A 15112-nucleotide genomic window follows, 5' to 3' on the forward strand; every position below is an offset into this window, starting at 1 on the left:
AGGAAAAAAGTATTGTTTTTAGCTGCAAAAATAAAGTTGCCTTTACACTTCTTACTTCCAAGGTGCAATATTTCTTCCCCAAGAGACAAGTTTCAACAAAGAAAACAAAAAGGCTTCATTTAATTGGCTTTTCTGCAATGTCTAAAGAAGCAGGTTAAAGGATTAATACGTGTCTTTCAAATCTTCAGCCAAGAGACATCTTTAGATATTGTAACAAACTAATTAAAATATTTCAAAAACCCATAATGGCTTTTGCTATAGATTTGATAAATGCATTCATTCCAAACTCACCTTTGTTCAATACCAAGATGCGCATTGATGCTAGCATACCGGGCAGTGCCAGTGAGATTTTTATCTTCTCTGTATGGTATGTGTTGCCTTGTCCTGTTGTCTCTGTACTTTTTGGCCAAACCAAAATCAATAAGGAATAACTTTAAAAGAAAATAAAGAGACATTAGATTCCCAAGCTTACTCAGTCAAACTGCTTCTTATTTATTAAATGTCATTTATTCTATTTTGTTCAACCGTATCAAAATAAAGCATCGTAAGCAGAACAGATAATGAACAAACTTAACATTCCAATAAGCTTTTACTAGACCTCATCAATAAATCAGGTTTTAAAAAAATACAGTTACATCAAGCAGTTGATCCCTGTCAGCTGAACAATTTCACAGGCCCAGCTCATTAGACATTCAGAAGCCTGTCTCTGGAACCTCCAGCGTAGTGGAGAAATGTACACGTGCTTGATAGCAGAGTTGCTGACAAGTGTGCTGTGTGCCATAATGAAGCCTGACATCCTGTTACTAGTGGTAAACAAGCAGGGGGTTAAAAAAAAAACCAAAAACTAGACATAAGCCACCTGGAACTTTCCCATTCTACAAAGGCCACTCTTTAGTATGCCAACAGAATGTTCATTATCTGAAATAAGACAACTCTGAAAGTTTGATATTGACAACAAAACCAGGATTTTTATTTATAATAAATGAGTACTTTAAAGCAAGCATACATTTCATTTTATTCCCAAATGACATTTACACATGTGATCAGCTTAAGCTTCTGGAAAATATAACAAGTTGATCTATTACTTAAGTCAAGGTGGCTTACAATTAGCAGCTTAAATGAGCTAACTAAAAACCAAAGTATTAACAGTATTTCAAAACAAAGTAACATTTAGTGCTGTTTCGTTTATATGATACACAGGGAATAAGATGTTCATTTATAACGTAGCTAATTTTTTGAAATAATTCAGGTTTATTCTCCATGATTAAAACTTTTATAAGAAGAACAAAAAAAGCAAAAGTATTTTTAGGGGAAAAAACCCAAAATATGTTCATATTTACCTACCTTCTAATGCAAAATAATCTTAACTAAAAATTTTATTTAGCCTTTACCATAAAATCACTTATTTAAAGTTATGCCTACAAAATTTATTAAGCAAAGCAGATCTATGTGCTCTTATACTATGTGGCCCTACACTATTCTTTACCTCAATTTTGTACTTTTTCTTCCTATTAGGCTGACATTGGGCCCCTTCTGCTACAGTTTAGTGTGTGATGTACTGGGAAACATGATCACCTAGTCTGTTAGGGTCTGCCTCAAAAAATAACTAAAGCAAGTTATTGATTTAAGTGGAAAAGATACCACCAAGTGTTTCTTTTAGAAAGATGAAAAATACTTATTGCAGGCAGGCACTATAATCTAGCCTCAGTTAGACACTGGGTAGGAAAGACTGAGATTTGTGCTTCTGTAACCATGTTAACATTGAAATACTTATTTTCATCTAGTCTGTTGCAAAGAATAAAGGTTAAATTATTAAATACAGGTAATAATGAAAGTTCTTTAGTATGATTAAATGATTGAACAACTGAGTTACTATAAAATAGGAACAGAGAAGTTAATGCAATAAATCGCTAAGAGAAATAGGAGACTTAAAAGTATGAGCTTTAAGTTTCTTTTGATATGAAAACTGGCTCAGTACTCAAATATTAAAATGAGCAATATATACTTCTGTTAAGCAAAACAATCCATGACTAAGTTCTACAGATTCACACTGAAAAAAAAAAAAAACAACCCACAAAGGAAAAACAAACACAAAAGGACGTCCACTTTCACAGCATTTAAAAACTATCTCTAAGAATTATGTGAGTTATGAATAAAAGGTGATTAGGACAGACTTTCTTCTAAGGACTATCTTCTGAGATTGTTTTCTTTAGTACTCCAAAATGGAGAAGAAAACAATAACCAACTCTGATAGGGTTAAGTCTGCCAGTTACATTCATGTCTAGATTCAACAGCTTCATGTGCAACTCAATAACCATTTTGTTAACTACAAGACTCTGAGAGTTCTTTCCTTCCACAACTCTAAAGGACAAAATCTAACTTATCAAGGAAACAGAAATGAAACACTATCTAACTATCTCAGTATCAAAGTAAAAAAATTACAAAGCAAATGAATTTAAAATTTTCTCCTCCGATAAAAACTGAAAATAAGTCAGGGAAAGTAATGTCACTGATAAACAGGTATTCCATTTGAAGAGCAAAACAAATGAAAACTACTTAAAATTTTAAAAGTTTAATTATCTTGATAGTTCATTATCTAATGGTACCTATTCATGCATGCTTCTTTAGTAGCTCTCCATGCATTGAATTTAAAACGAATAAAAACATACATAAATGGGAAATGTTTACATGAAACCATGTGATACCAAGGATACAACCAAAATAGCCGCAGATATGTAAAAACCGAACAAGGAAAAGTCAATACCCAATGTCATAAAATAATGTATTTTTATAGGTCTGCATATACAAAGGAGACATCTAAACTCTTTGGTGGTCAAGCTGCCTTTTTGTGGATTTTTAAACTACATGTTCAAAAATTTGTGCCTGTTTTAAAGAAAGCAGCATATTCTTCAAAGGCATGTGGAAATGAGTTAATGTTGGGTATACTGGGATAACTCATTTAGCAGAGGTATATTTTCTTCAGAAATACTACTGCCAATTTCAGGTTTTAGTATTTCAACCATTTTTCTCTTCACCAGCAGTCACATTTCCTTGCCCTTTCAAGAATTCACAGGAACACTTTTCCTTATAACCCAGAAAACCTATAAGTAATTATGCTGTAAGATGAGTAAAATGTGTGACTGTATATGGATAAAAAATAGGGCAGTAAAGTTGCCTTACAATGTACCTAATTAACCACCATTCTCTCTCTGCCCAGTCAAGACCTAGTTACCACAGTTGGTTATTTCTTTGTCTGTGAATAAAAAAATCTAATTTCTGAAACCTTTTTAACAACAGGAGAACATAGTTCCTGATATAAAGCTGGGCAGTTTGGAGAAGGATTAAATGAATGCCCAGATGATACATGTGGTTTAATAAAGAAATTACAAAGTATGCTCACACATCAAATGCAAATATTTTCCTTTTTTGAGACTTATGTCAACACTTACTTCTCAGTGTATACTACTGATAAAGATTCATTCATTCAGGAGTTTCAAAAATTAAGTACCTAGGTGATTTTTTAAAAATGCTGATTTTTTAAAAATTTATTTTCCCTTGTTTATCTGAAAATTCATACAATAAATAAAGCCAGCTTCCCAATAGTAAATGAAGAGTAAGTGAAAAGTTTCCTTACATTAAAAAAAAATTTAGAAAAATTGAGTGTTTTATCTAGCCTGCCAAACACAAATCATTAGGTTATACATCTGTTTATCTTATTTATGTGTTATTAATGGTAATTGATATCAATTATGTTATCACTGGAATGCAGTGCATTCTAGTTCCAGAGCATACAATGTTCTTTAAGCATTTTATGCTACTTGGTTGAAGATGAGAGAATTCTCATACTGAAGCAATCGATTCTAAAAAAACTAGATCTGAAATCTGGTCTACACTTAACTCCTAAAGTTCATTAGGGAAGGGGAAGAGTTGAGGCAGAATATCAACATTCAGCAGTGATGCAACTCCAAATTATTTTTTAAAAATTGAACAGTCTATCTCAAATCTACCATTAGCTAAACAATATCAGTGTTAGACCAATATATCTCCTCTTGTGGATGTTAGAAATCTATACATAATTCTGTTTTCATTTAGGTTTTCTCTAAGTTTTACAAGCTTTAAGCAAAAGCCATAAAGAAATATCTTAGTAATGTTATATGTTTGCCAAGTATGTCTGAATAATGCCAACGTAAGAGTGCTTGAGCAAGATCTATATTCTCCAGAATTAATACAAACAAAAATAATCAAACAATAAGAGAGAAAAGCACATGAATTTGGGATTGAGGTTGGAATAGGAGACAGTTTCAGACCTGGTTTAATCCTGAGAAAGATGGGTCCTGAGAAGTACTAACAGTCATGCTTCTTTTCCTCTTCCCCACTGGAGATTCTAAACACTAAACAGACAATAGAGGTGGCAGTGCATCAAACAGTATTGCTTACATTGCAACAATGGCCGGCGCAGACAGGCAACACCGAGGCATTAGAGAAAGAACAGGGTAGCCAAATGCCATCCTTCTTCCACCAAGCACTGTAGCTTCTCAGTTTTCCAAATAAGAATCACATGCTTAAGAACATTTGAATTCTGGAAAGTACTCAGGTTTTTAATGCCACTATATTGTGTCACTGCCTGAAACAGGGATAGCAATGGTGACATTTGGCTCTTTAATTTCTTAATACCAAACAGGGAATTTGGATCTGCAATCTTTGGCACCACAATCTGCCCTTCCCCTAAAAAAAGATTGCACGGGGGGGAAAAAAATCTTCAGTAAGGAAGAGGTAGAAGGCATTTAGTCACCTTAAAATTTATTTTCATAAGCATGCAGGCCTGATTACTGGAAGAGTTGAGCAAATTCACTACGGTTGCAGTGACTACTCCTAAAATATCAAATTCAGAACAATTTTCCAAATAAGAAATTTGATTTAAAAAATCAACCTCAAATGCCCCCCCCCACCCCCAACTCTACCCACAGATAGAAAACTACTACAACAAGCTGACCAAAGAATCCAGTCTCATACAACTGGCATATTTCAAACTACAATACAGAAAACACTAAAACCCAACTACATAAACAAACACTAACCTAAAATGTTCAAGAACAACATTCAGAATCTTAGGTAAAACACTGCACTTCTAACCCTAGGGTCTCTCTGAATCTGTGTAACAGCAAAGCAATTTCACAATCTTCTTTTTAGTATCTCTAAAAGAGGACACAAGATTCTAAAAAGGTTTACATATCACTGGGCAATCTGGATTTCCTAACACAACTAAGTGATGAATAAGCTATTTGGGGCAGGATGGGGAAGCAAAGACATTATCCGGACTATCATTAAGTTTAAGACAAACCATGTACTGCAACATCAACTTGCAGAACATGGATTACATGAGGATAGAAGGTCTTTAGCAGGAAGAAAAGGCTGGGAAATGGTCAAAAGATTAGGGTCATTCTGACAAAACTGCCTGCCAAAACTAAAACTAGCAATAGTTCAATTAAATTACCAGGTTTTAAAATAATAAGAACCTGGATGCTTCAAAGAGAGAAGCCACATAATATTTTTAAAAAAAGAAAAAAGATGCGATTTGGGAATGGCACGAAAGGTTACATATAGACTACACACCTTCTATCATTTAAAGTTCAGCTTTCAAGAAAAATAAAATTAAACTCTTAAAACCTGGTCAGACCAACAATGTCTCACGCATTAACAAATACTACCACTTCTAATGGTAATGGCTCCAAGTTGGCATTCATACAGGCAAACAAAGGTAAACATTTATAGCTAGACCTAAAAACATCAAACATTCCCTAATGACTGAATAAAATAAATAGGAATGTTTCTTCCAAAAACAAAACAAAACAAAAAAAAAACAAAAAAACCCCCAAGTTGTCCTGAAGTTGAGAATTTCTATCAGATCGTCAGATCATAACATGCTTAGTGCATTGCCAATGCTGCCTGTCTGCCCGAGCTCAACAATTGAAAACAAAAGCAATTCACTCAGTAAAACTAATCATTGCAGAAAATTGTCAACACAATTAGTTTCTAACTGCAATCATGCGTCACTAGCTAAAACCCAATCACCCCGTAAGTTCAACCATTCTGTGGCCCCCAATGAACACTAATTTCATTGTATGAAAGTTCATTTCACTTGTCTACACTTTCCTTTGAACAGGAGAGAAGAGGGGTGGCGACCCCACTCAACTTGGCACCCAAATAAACTGTCAAACTACTTTTGAAACAGGTCCAAAAGTTATCCTTTTGAATACACAAATCCAAGGACTGAAGAATTCTCATTATCAACCTTGCTCAGTCAGCAAATGTTAACGCCATGGTGACAGATGGGTGGGACAGTGGTTCCCACACTGGCACAAGCACATATATTGCAAAAACCCACACTTCAGAAAGAAAGGTTAAAATCTGATATTTAGCATTCAGGAAGAAAAGTATATGGGTATATGGGTTTTTTTTGTTTGTTTGTTTGCTATTCGAATGAAAAATAGATACAATAACATAGATGATTACATTTCATTATAAAGCCCTTGGAATTTCATATTTCCATATAAATAACTAACTTTGGTTGGGTTAAGTTGGAGAGAATTTATTTCAAGTTACTAAGTTAATGGATTAGCCTTCTAGTACAATCTTTTAAAACAATTATCAATAGCAAATTCAACTATGACTTTTTTTTAAAGACTTAAAAAGTTCACCAAAGTTCATCAAAGCAATTCTTGGAAGTTTTATTCTTTGTTCCTTCATGCAAAGAACATGTGACTAACCTTATTACAGTGACGCCCAATACCCATTAGGAAGTTATCTGGTTTAATGTCTCTGTGTATAAAATTCTTTGTATGCACATATTCGATTCTACTGATCATCTGGAAAAAAGAGAGGAGAGAAAATCAAGTTAAGTGATTTGCACTAAGGAACAAAAGAAAGCAACATATTGTGTCTCAATTATTTCAATATGTCAATCATTTTTCCAGATCACAAGTATACTTTATTAACTTTATTTAGAGTTCAAAAAGACAGTGCTAGACAAAATTAAAAAGGACAACCAGGCTCTGCATTTACCTCCAGACTAATGGATATAAAGCATAACCAGCAGTTTCCTTTGAGTTTATTCTTTCAATATGAATGATTATAAACATGACAGCACCTAACCTGATAGAAATGTTTTTTTTAATTACAAAAGTAATAAATTTATAATTGTTTCAGCTGTTGAAAATTATATAAAGTAAACATCAATCCTATGCCCCTTGAGGTACCTGTGTAAAAACAGCCTGGTATTACTCAATCAATTTTTATTCTCTTTTGTATGTACACACACAAACTTACATAGTGCTTCAGAGTATGCGGCGCTGACCAATTGACAGATACAGTTATACATTGTTATTGCTTTGAACTAAAATAGAGGTAGTCTACTCACTTTATTTTTGTTCACTTGTTTTTAACTAATTCTATCCCAAACATTTCTCGAAGCTGGTACCATACAATGTAAGCATGAAATTTTTATACAAATGGGGACATATACATGCTGGGTTTCCTTTCTGGCATGCTTTTTTGACTCTCCCATGATTTTTCTCCACATTTGTATGATCATATCCCAAAACTAACAAACATGGCATTATAACAAGCTTTTCTTAATTTCCTGGAAATTCTGCCAAGTCAAGTGATATGGTCTTACCATTCTTTTTAATGGTGGTAAATATTCTATGGCATAGATGGAAGTACTCCCCAATTATTCCAACTCACAGTATTAATGCTCATTATTTCCAATATTCTCTCACCATAAACACTAATATACTTATATATCCTTATCAACTAGCACTTCTATTTCTATGGGTTGTAACTCCCCTATCATTGCAGGTGGAGTTGCTGCTTTGAAGGCAAACTGATTGCCTCTAAAAATAGACTATAACAACTCATTTTTTCAGCACTAGTGTTTTTTCCCCACTAGCAGTTATCTCAGTTTTTTCTAAATCTTGCCCATTTTCACAGGTACTGACTTTACTTGTAATTTCATAACAGTTAAGAAACCTGCTCACTTTTACTGACCTTTTGGATTTAGTACTATACTGTGAACTGTCAATCCATACTTATCCATTATTTTTTTGGCTTGTCCTTGTCTTGTCAGTTTTTAAGAATTCTTTGCATACAACAGACAGTCTTTTATCAGTCATTTGTTATGTAAACAGATTTAAATTTTTTCTTCTATAATAGTTTAAATTTCTAAGTTATCAATTATGTCTACCTTTTCCATAAAATACAAGTTGTATTTGAAAATGTTTTCCAAGTCCAAAGGCTGCCAACATTCTCTCTCTGCCCATATGTTTTCGCTCTTCTCAGTAGTGTACGTCAGGATTCTATTTTTACTTGCCTGCATTTTCTATAGAGCTTTTATCACCAAGGATATACATTCTAACTCTTATTCCTCTACCTGGGCAAATGGCTTGTGAAGGCAAATTGTAATCTCTGGCTTAAACTATACACTCAAGGAAGTAGATGTATACAATGTCCAAATACCATCTTTAGGTACAGCAGCAATTCATATATTAAATAAGTAAAACAAAACATCTGTCTCACTTTTGGTACCAGTCAAGTACATGAAATATTTGTTCTAGCCAAGTAATACTTATTCTTTCTTAAACAAATGCCTTCCTACAACCCCCTTCCCTAAATTAATTATTTCTCTGATATTACCAGAGTATCCAATATAGACTTTCATGACAGAAGCCATCCATTTCTCTCCACTAACTCTATGTTACACGAGGGAAGAAACTAGTTCTTATTTTTTGTACACTCCAGTGCTAAGTACAGTTCAGCTCAGTCACTCAGTCGTGTCCAACTCTTTTCGACCCCATAACTGCAGCACGCCAGGCCTCCCTGTCCATCACCAACTCCCAGAGTCCACCCAAACCCATGTCCATCGAGTCAGTGATGTCAACCAACCATCTCATCCTCTGTCGTCCCCTTCTCCTCCTGCCCTCAATCTTTCCCAGCATCAGGGTCTTTTCAAATGAGTCAGCTCTTCGCATCAGGAGGCCCAAAGTATTGGAGTTTCAGCTTCAACATCAGTCCTTCCAATGAACACCGAGGACTGATCTCCTTTACAGTGGCAGACCCTGAATAAATGTTCACTGCATGTATGCCTATGTGTTACTGAGGCTACAGAATACAAACTCTTTTATTAAGATTTGCTCACATGTCAGTTAAAGCATATTAAGTCGTCATGTTTTATGCAAGGTCCTTGACATTTACCTGTTGTCTTTGACCATAATATCTGTTTCCTCAAGGTCTGTTCCTGACCCCATTCTCCCATCTTAAAATTCTTTAAAACTGGTTTTTTTTTATTACCTTTAGCTAAAACAAAATAAAGCAAAACAAAAACCAAAAAATCTAGCCTTGGGCTTTAAAACAATTTCATCTAACCTCAATCAATGCATAAATCCAATTCATGACATAAAAATTTCCATGGTTTTGCTTAAATATTACCAATAGCTGAGAGTCCTGTAACAAGCATCTACTCGGTCAAAAACTGTTCATTAAATTATTTCAGTACCTTATTTTCCTCAAAAATATACCTTTCACAAGGGTTCAACACATAATACCATTCAATTTGCTTAATTAAAATTTTAATATATACATATTTATTTATATTTGCACACACACAAACACTCCCAAATCCTTTCTTCAAACAAAATCTTACAAAGAAACCTGTTATACTCAACACTAAAACAAATATACTATATGATGGGAGTAGCTCGAAAACTCTTACGCTTATAGGTGAATATTAAACCAGTATAATTCATTTTTGTCTTATACCACAGGAAAACATCTACAAGACTTATCAGAGTAACAAACTTGAATAACTATACTTTTTAACCCAAGGATTATACAGGATTATAATACTCTGGTTTCTACTCTGAAATTATAGTTAAGTAGTTAATTATAGTTAATACTAAACAGCAGTATTTCTTAGCTTTTATTCTCATAAAAGTTTCACATACCTGGTCAGCTAACATAAGTACAGTTTTCATTGTGAACCTTCTTGAACAGAAATTGAAGAGGTCTTCAAGGCTGGGTCCAAGAAGATCCATAACTAGCACGTTATAGTCTTTTTCCTGACCATACCACCTAACAAAGAGGGAAAGAGGAAGGCATTACAAAAAGCTGATTATCACTTAACATCACCAAATTTTAAAAATGTAGGATTGTTTTCCTCTAGGTTTTTATTTAAGGTTGTTTTCCTCTATTTAGCTGATGACCTCGCTTACTGACTACATTGCCCAATACAAAATAATGTATAAAGAGATTTTTTTCTGTCAAGCAACCCACTGTCCCATTAAGGTAGTACTTGTGTGGCAGCCTTAATAACGCTTTTTAAGCAAGGCAGGTGAATTCTCTATCCACCCACCATTAATTCCTGTAACCTTGGGTGAATTTCTAAACCTCACCTGGTCTTACTTTTTAATTGAAAAAACGAAGGAGATTTTTATCAGTCATTCCAAAATGTTTCACAGAGTAAATATCCATTTTATTGTAACTTCTGTTCCACTTCCTACCAAGTTCTATTTATAAGGAGTCATATTTTTGCTTAGTTCCAGATTACAGAAAATACTCCTATTACAAGGATGACACTCACTTTTTATTGGAAGGATCATGCTTTAATTATCCACTGCTGTATTTCTGTGGATATACATTTATCCACAATAACTCTAGGAACATCAACTGCTAATTTCAGAGACTCCAAGGACTAGGAATCACTGCAGTAAGTGATTGCAAATTTCTATGTCTCTAGGTCAGATAAGGGTAGTTTCTGAAAAATACGCACTATCATTTTTATTTTAAACTTAGCTAAATTATGAATTTTGCTTGAGGGAATTCCCTGGCAATCCATGGTTGGTTGGACTTCTTGCTTCTACTACAGGAGGCATGGGTTTGATCCCTGGTCAGGGAACTAAAGATCCCACACGCTGCACAGTGCAGGCAAAAAAAAAAAAAAAAAGACCAGCTTGGAAAAAAAAGTGGCTTTTATTTAAAACGTAAACAAACAAAAGAGTAAGCTATTTTAAAGCTGGACTGAAGTGATGTCTTTAATAACTCTCATAAGAAACTATACCTGGATTTACCATTTGAAAAGTTTATGTGTTTTTAAAATATTCAAAGCAGGGAAAAAATGCTTTAAAAAATCTGTTTTAAAAAATGTTTAGTGTTTTTGTTGTTATTCAGTTTCTCCATCATGTCCGACTCTTTGTGACCCCACGGCCTGCAGCACGCCAGGCTTCCCTGTCCTTCACCATCTCCCAGAGCTTGCTCAAACTCATGTCCATTGAGTCGGTGATGCCATCCAACCATCTCATCCTCTGTCATCCCCTTCTCCTCCTGCCTTCAATCTTTCCCAGCATCAGAGTCTTTTCAAATGAGTCAGTTCTTCCCATCAGGTGGCCAAAGTACTGGAGTTTCAGCTTCAACATCAGTCCTTCCAATGAACACCCAGGAGTGATCTCCTTTAGGATGGACTGGTTGGATCTCCTCACAGTCCAAGGGACTCTCAAGAGTCTTTACACCACCACAGTTCAAAAGCAGCAATTCTTCAGTGCTCAGCTTTCTTTATAGTCCAACTCTCATATGCATACACGACCACTGGAAAAACCATAGCTTTGACTAGACGGTTTGATTTAGGATTAGCACTGACTGGTTTGATCACCTTGATGTCTTATGTAAGTGTGGTCCCATATTCAGGTCCAACGAATACTATCCCTGGAATTTTATGTGAAAGACCACAAGGGGACTAGACTTAAAAAGCACACATTGTTTCCTGTACTTTTGTTTCGCCTGTTCCTGAGGACTACTTTGCAAACAGGAAACATGAATAACTACCATCAAACACACACAGAGGAATTCATTTTCATGTCTTTGCTGAAAAAGATAGCCTGGTTGGCAAAGAGTTTTTTTTTAAACTGTACAGAGATTGTGCCCACTCGCCTAAGAAAAGCAACAGAAGGGCCAATCTGCTAATGTCTGAGATTGTATCTAAAATCGTGTTCAAAGCTTCTGCAATTTTCTTATTTCAATCCTTTGTTTTCCATACAAGAATTCAACATTCTTCACATCCATTCCAACATTTACTTTGAAGAAAAACTCTTTCACACATAAAAAAGGTCACAGTGGTGGGTTTTTGGAGGGTGAGGAAAGGGGCGGAGGTGGGAAGAGATGGGTGAAACAAAACAATAATATTGAAAGATAAGTGATGAACAAAATGAAATATGGTTATGTTCTCCTTTCCTGATTCCTCTATTTTGTTTTCTTTTTTCTTTTTTTTTATCCTCTCTGTACTTAATTGCAGAGGCAAATCTGTGCTGGGAAGCTATTAGGAACTTCAAAACCCATTCTTAACACTATAAATATCCAATACTAAGAATTATGGCAGATTTTTAATATAAATCTAATTTAGCTAGGTTTTAAAGAAAAAGAAATGACTCTAATCAAGAATACAAAGTATAGAAAATGCTAAGGAAGTGAGGGGAAGTCACTAAAAGTCAAACGCAAAAGAGAAAGCAAAAATCAACTCTCCTAAGACTACACCTCACAAGTATATCAACAAATTTGTACCAACAGCTCCCTAACAAAATTACAATAAAGTAAATTTTACAAGCATCCAACCCAAACCACAAACCTGACATGTCAAAGGCATAAATTCATACTTCACATGGCCATGAGAAGTCATATGCAAAGTAGGCCTTTAACAGAATATTCTCAGAATAATTAGAAACAAGGGGAAAAAAATCAGATGAATTTAGAAATATACTTTAAAAAAAAATCAAGTCATCAGGTATTTTTCTTCTTATTGCTTTAAGTGTGTGAGTTTAAGCCCTGCTGGTTCAGCAGTAAATAATCTACCTGCAATAAAGAAGACTCAGGAGACTTGGGGGCCCCTGAGGAGAAAATGGCAACCCACTCCAGTATTTTTGCTGGGAAAATCCCATGGACAGAGGAGCCTGGAGGGCAAGGAATATATAACTAATTTCTTGAAACCTAAGACCTCACAGCCTCCCCATCTGTGTCTTCCACTTGTGCAATCCAGCCAGACCTGATTACACACAGATTAGGTGCCAGAACAGTCTTCTGCTTACCCAAATCATACTCACTCAGTTTCTGCCTTCACCTCCATGTTTTCCTTTTATTCTGAGAGCTTCTAACTCTCCATTTGCAATTGCAACATCCTAATATCCAGCTGTCAGAAATCTTCCTTAAGTAGCCTGTCTCACACAGATCTCCCATTTCACAGAATTCTCACAGCCACTGACTACTGCTTGAATCCAAGATCTAACCCTTTGACGGTACAAATATTCAGGTACTGTTACTTTGGTGCTTCTCTCTCTCTCTCCACCTGGTAACACAGGGCTTAGTGTTTGTTTTTTTATAAGTCTTCACAGAACCTGGGTAATGAGCAAGCACTAACCTGATTCTCTGAGATCATTTAAGTTTGCAGACTACCTGAAATACACCAAAGTGAAAGCCTCACTCCTGTTTCTGCTTTCAACCAGAAACTCAAGGTCCTATCTTTAGACATTTTTTAATGTATGTAACAATGTGTTGTTACTAGGTACATACACTATGGTAAGAGGCTTCCCTGGTGGCTCAGAGGGAAAAGAATCTGCCTGCAATGCAGAAGACCTGGGTTTGATCCATGGGTGGGGAAGATCCCCTGGAGAAGGGAATGGTATTCTTTAGTATTCTTGCCTAGAAAATTCCATGGAGAGAGGAGCCTGGAGGGCCAGAGCCCATGGGGTGGCAAAGAGTTGAAAACTGAGCGAATGACACCTTCACTTTCACTTCACACTATGGTAATGTGCACATTGTAGGTAACTCTGACAATTTATGAGATTAAAAAAAAAAACTGGTTTGATTTGGACCTTATTTAGTTTCAAAACATGCAGAAGAATCAAATAATTTAATGGATGAAAGCAAAAATGAAAGTACAAGGTCTCGTTTTCTGTTTCAAATGTCTTTAGACTCAGTGTTGCCTGATCAATCAAGGAAACAGGCCAAAGAATGAGTCTGTAATTCAAAAAAATGATTACTTACTGAGACCATTAAAAAAGGTACCTTAAGGTCTGAAGAAAATTCTAGCAGAAGGCAAGGTCCATCTCTGATCTCATCTTGTTCTTCTAAATCCCTATCCAAAGTAACTCTAGCTAAAAACTTAAGACACATGTAAGAAGCACAAAGCTAAGATGGCACATACATGTACAAGTCACTGGGGCTGACCAAAATGCGCTACCAGAACTCAGAGAAGCAAAAAAAAAAAGAAACGAAAATCAATGGGCTGAACGACATCTGTCCAAAGAAAGAAACCTAGTGAAAATGGTCTATCACCAGTCAGATCCTGAAGGAAGGATAGTATTTCGATAGGGAAGGTAGAAAAGGATGTCTTAGGCAGGCGGCAAGAATAGACACAGGTTCGTATAAAGGGGAGAATCAAGGTGACTGATAGTTTGGAGCTATATTATAGACTCTTGAATGCCAGGCTAATGTGCTTTAAATTTTATAGATAGCTGGGAAAATATCAGTAAGATATGTCTAGGACCTAATATAATTAAGTCAATATTAAAAGCTGGCCGTGGTATCAGTATGCAATACGGAGCCTGGGGAGTAAAAGGAATGACAATGACATGAAGACCAATTAGAAGATTTGGAGAAGAGTTTCTTTCTTTTCCCTAATAAATCTCTACAAAAATAGAAGTACCTTAAAAAAGAATGAAATGAAATATTTTAAATATTGCTGTGAGACCCAACGACTTCCAAGAATAGTAAATCAGTGTAATCGTCATAAATACTCAGTTCAGATTAAAGCACCTAAATATGTTCCATCCCTATAACTAGAACAATAACAACAGAAAAAGGAACATTTGTTTAATGTAGGCCTTCTCTTATGGCTTGATTAGTGTGATGGTTAATTTTATGTGTCAACCTTACTGGGCTAAGGGATTCTGGAATAGCTTGTAAAACATTATTTTGAGGTGTCTGTGAAGTTGGCTCCAGAAGAGATTAGCATCAGAATGACAGGCTAAGTAAAGAAGATCACTCTCCCTAAAGTGGAGGACCTGAACTGAACAAA

The 15112-nt window shown here is 35.3% G+C and overlaps 1 protein-coding gene across 14 annotated transcripts in view; it reads right to left on the reverse strand.

Moving 5' to 3' along the window:
- CSNK1A1 (casein kinase 1 alpha 1) overlaps positions 1 to 15112 on the reverse strand; it is a 48539-nt gene that overhangs the window by 14496 nt on the left and 18931 nt on the right. For 8 of the 14 annotated variants that reach the window (XR_006060062.2, XR_003589463.3, XM_027970389.3 and 5 more), the window contains exons 3-6: positions 9999 to 10125; positions 6768 to 6866; positions 4308 to 4391; positions 292 to 431 (exon numbers count right to left, since the gene is read on the reverse strand). Coding sequence is in view for 9 of the 14 variants with exons in the window: in XM_027970389.3 (XP_027826190.1) it covers positions 292 to 431; positions 4308 to 4391; positions 6768 to 6866; positions 9999 to 10125 (450 nt within the window). In the remaining 5 variants the exon portion in view is untranslated. The remainder of the gene's footprint in view (positions 1 to 291; positions 432 to 4307; positions 4392 to 6767; positions 6867 to 9998; positions 10126 to 15112) is intronic. The other 6 variants (XR_009600700.1, XR_003589464.3, XR_009600699.1 and 3 more) reach the window with 1 other exon arrangement.

Source organism: Ovis aries, chromosome 5 (genome assembly GCF_016772045.2).
Source record: "Ovis aries strain OAR_USU_Benz2616 breed Rambouillet chromosome 5, ARS-UI_Ramb_v3.0, whole genome shotgun sequence".
Classification (NCBI taxonomy): domain Eukaryota; kingdom Metazoa; phylum Chordata; class Mammalia; order Artiodactyla; family Bovidae; genus Ovis; species Ovis aries.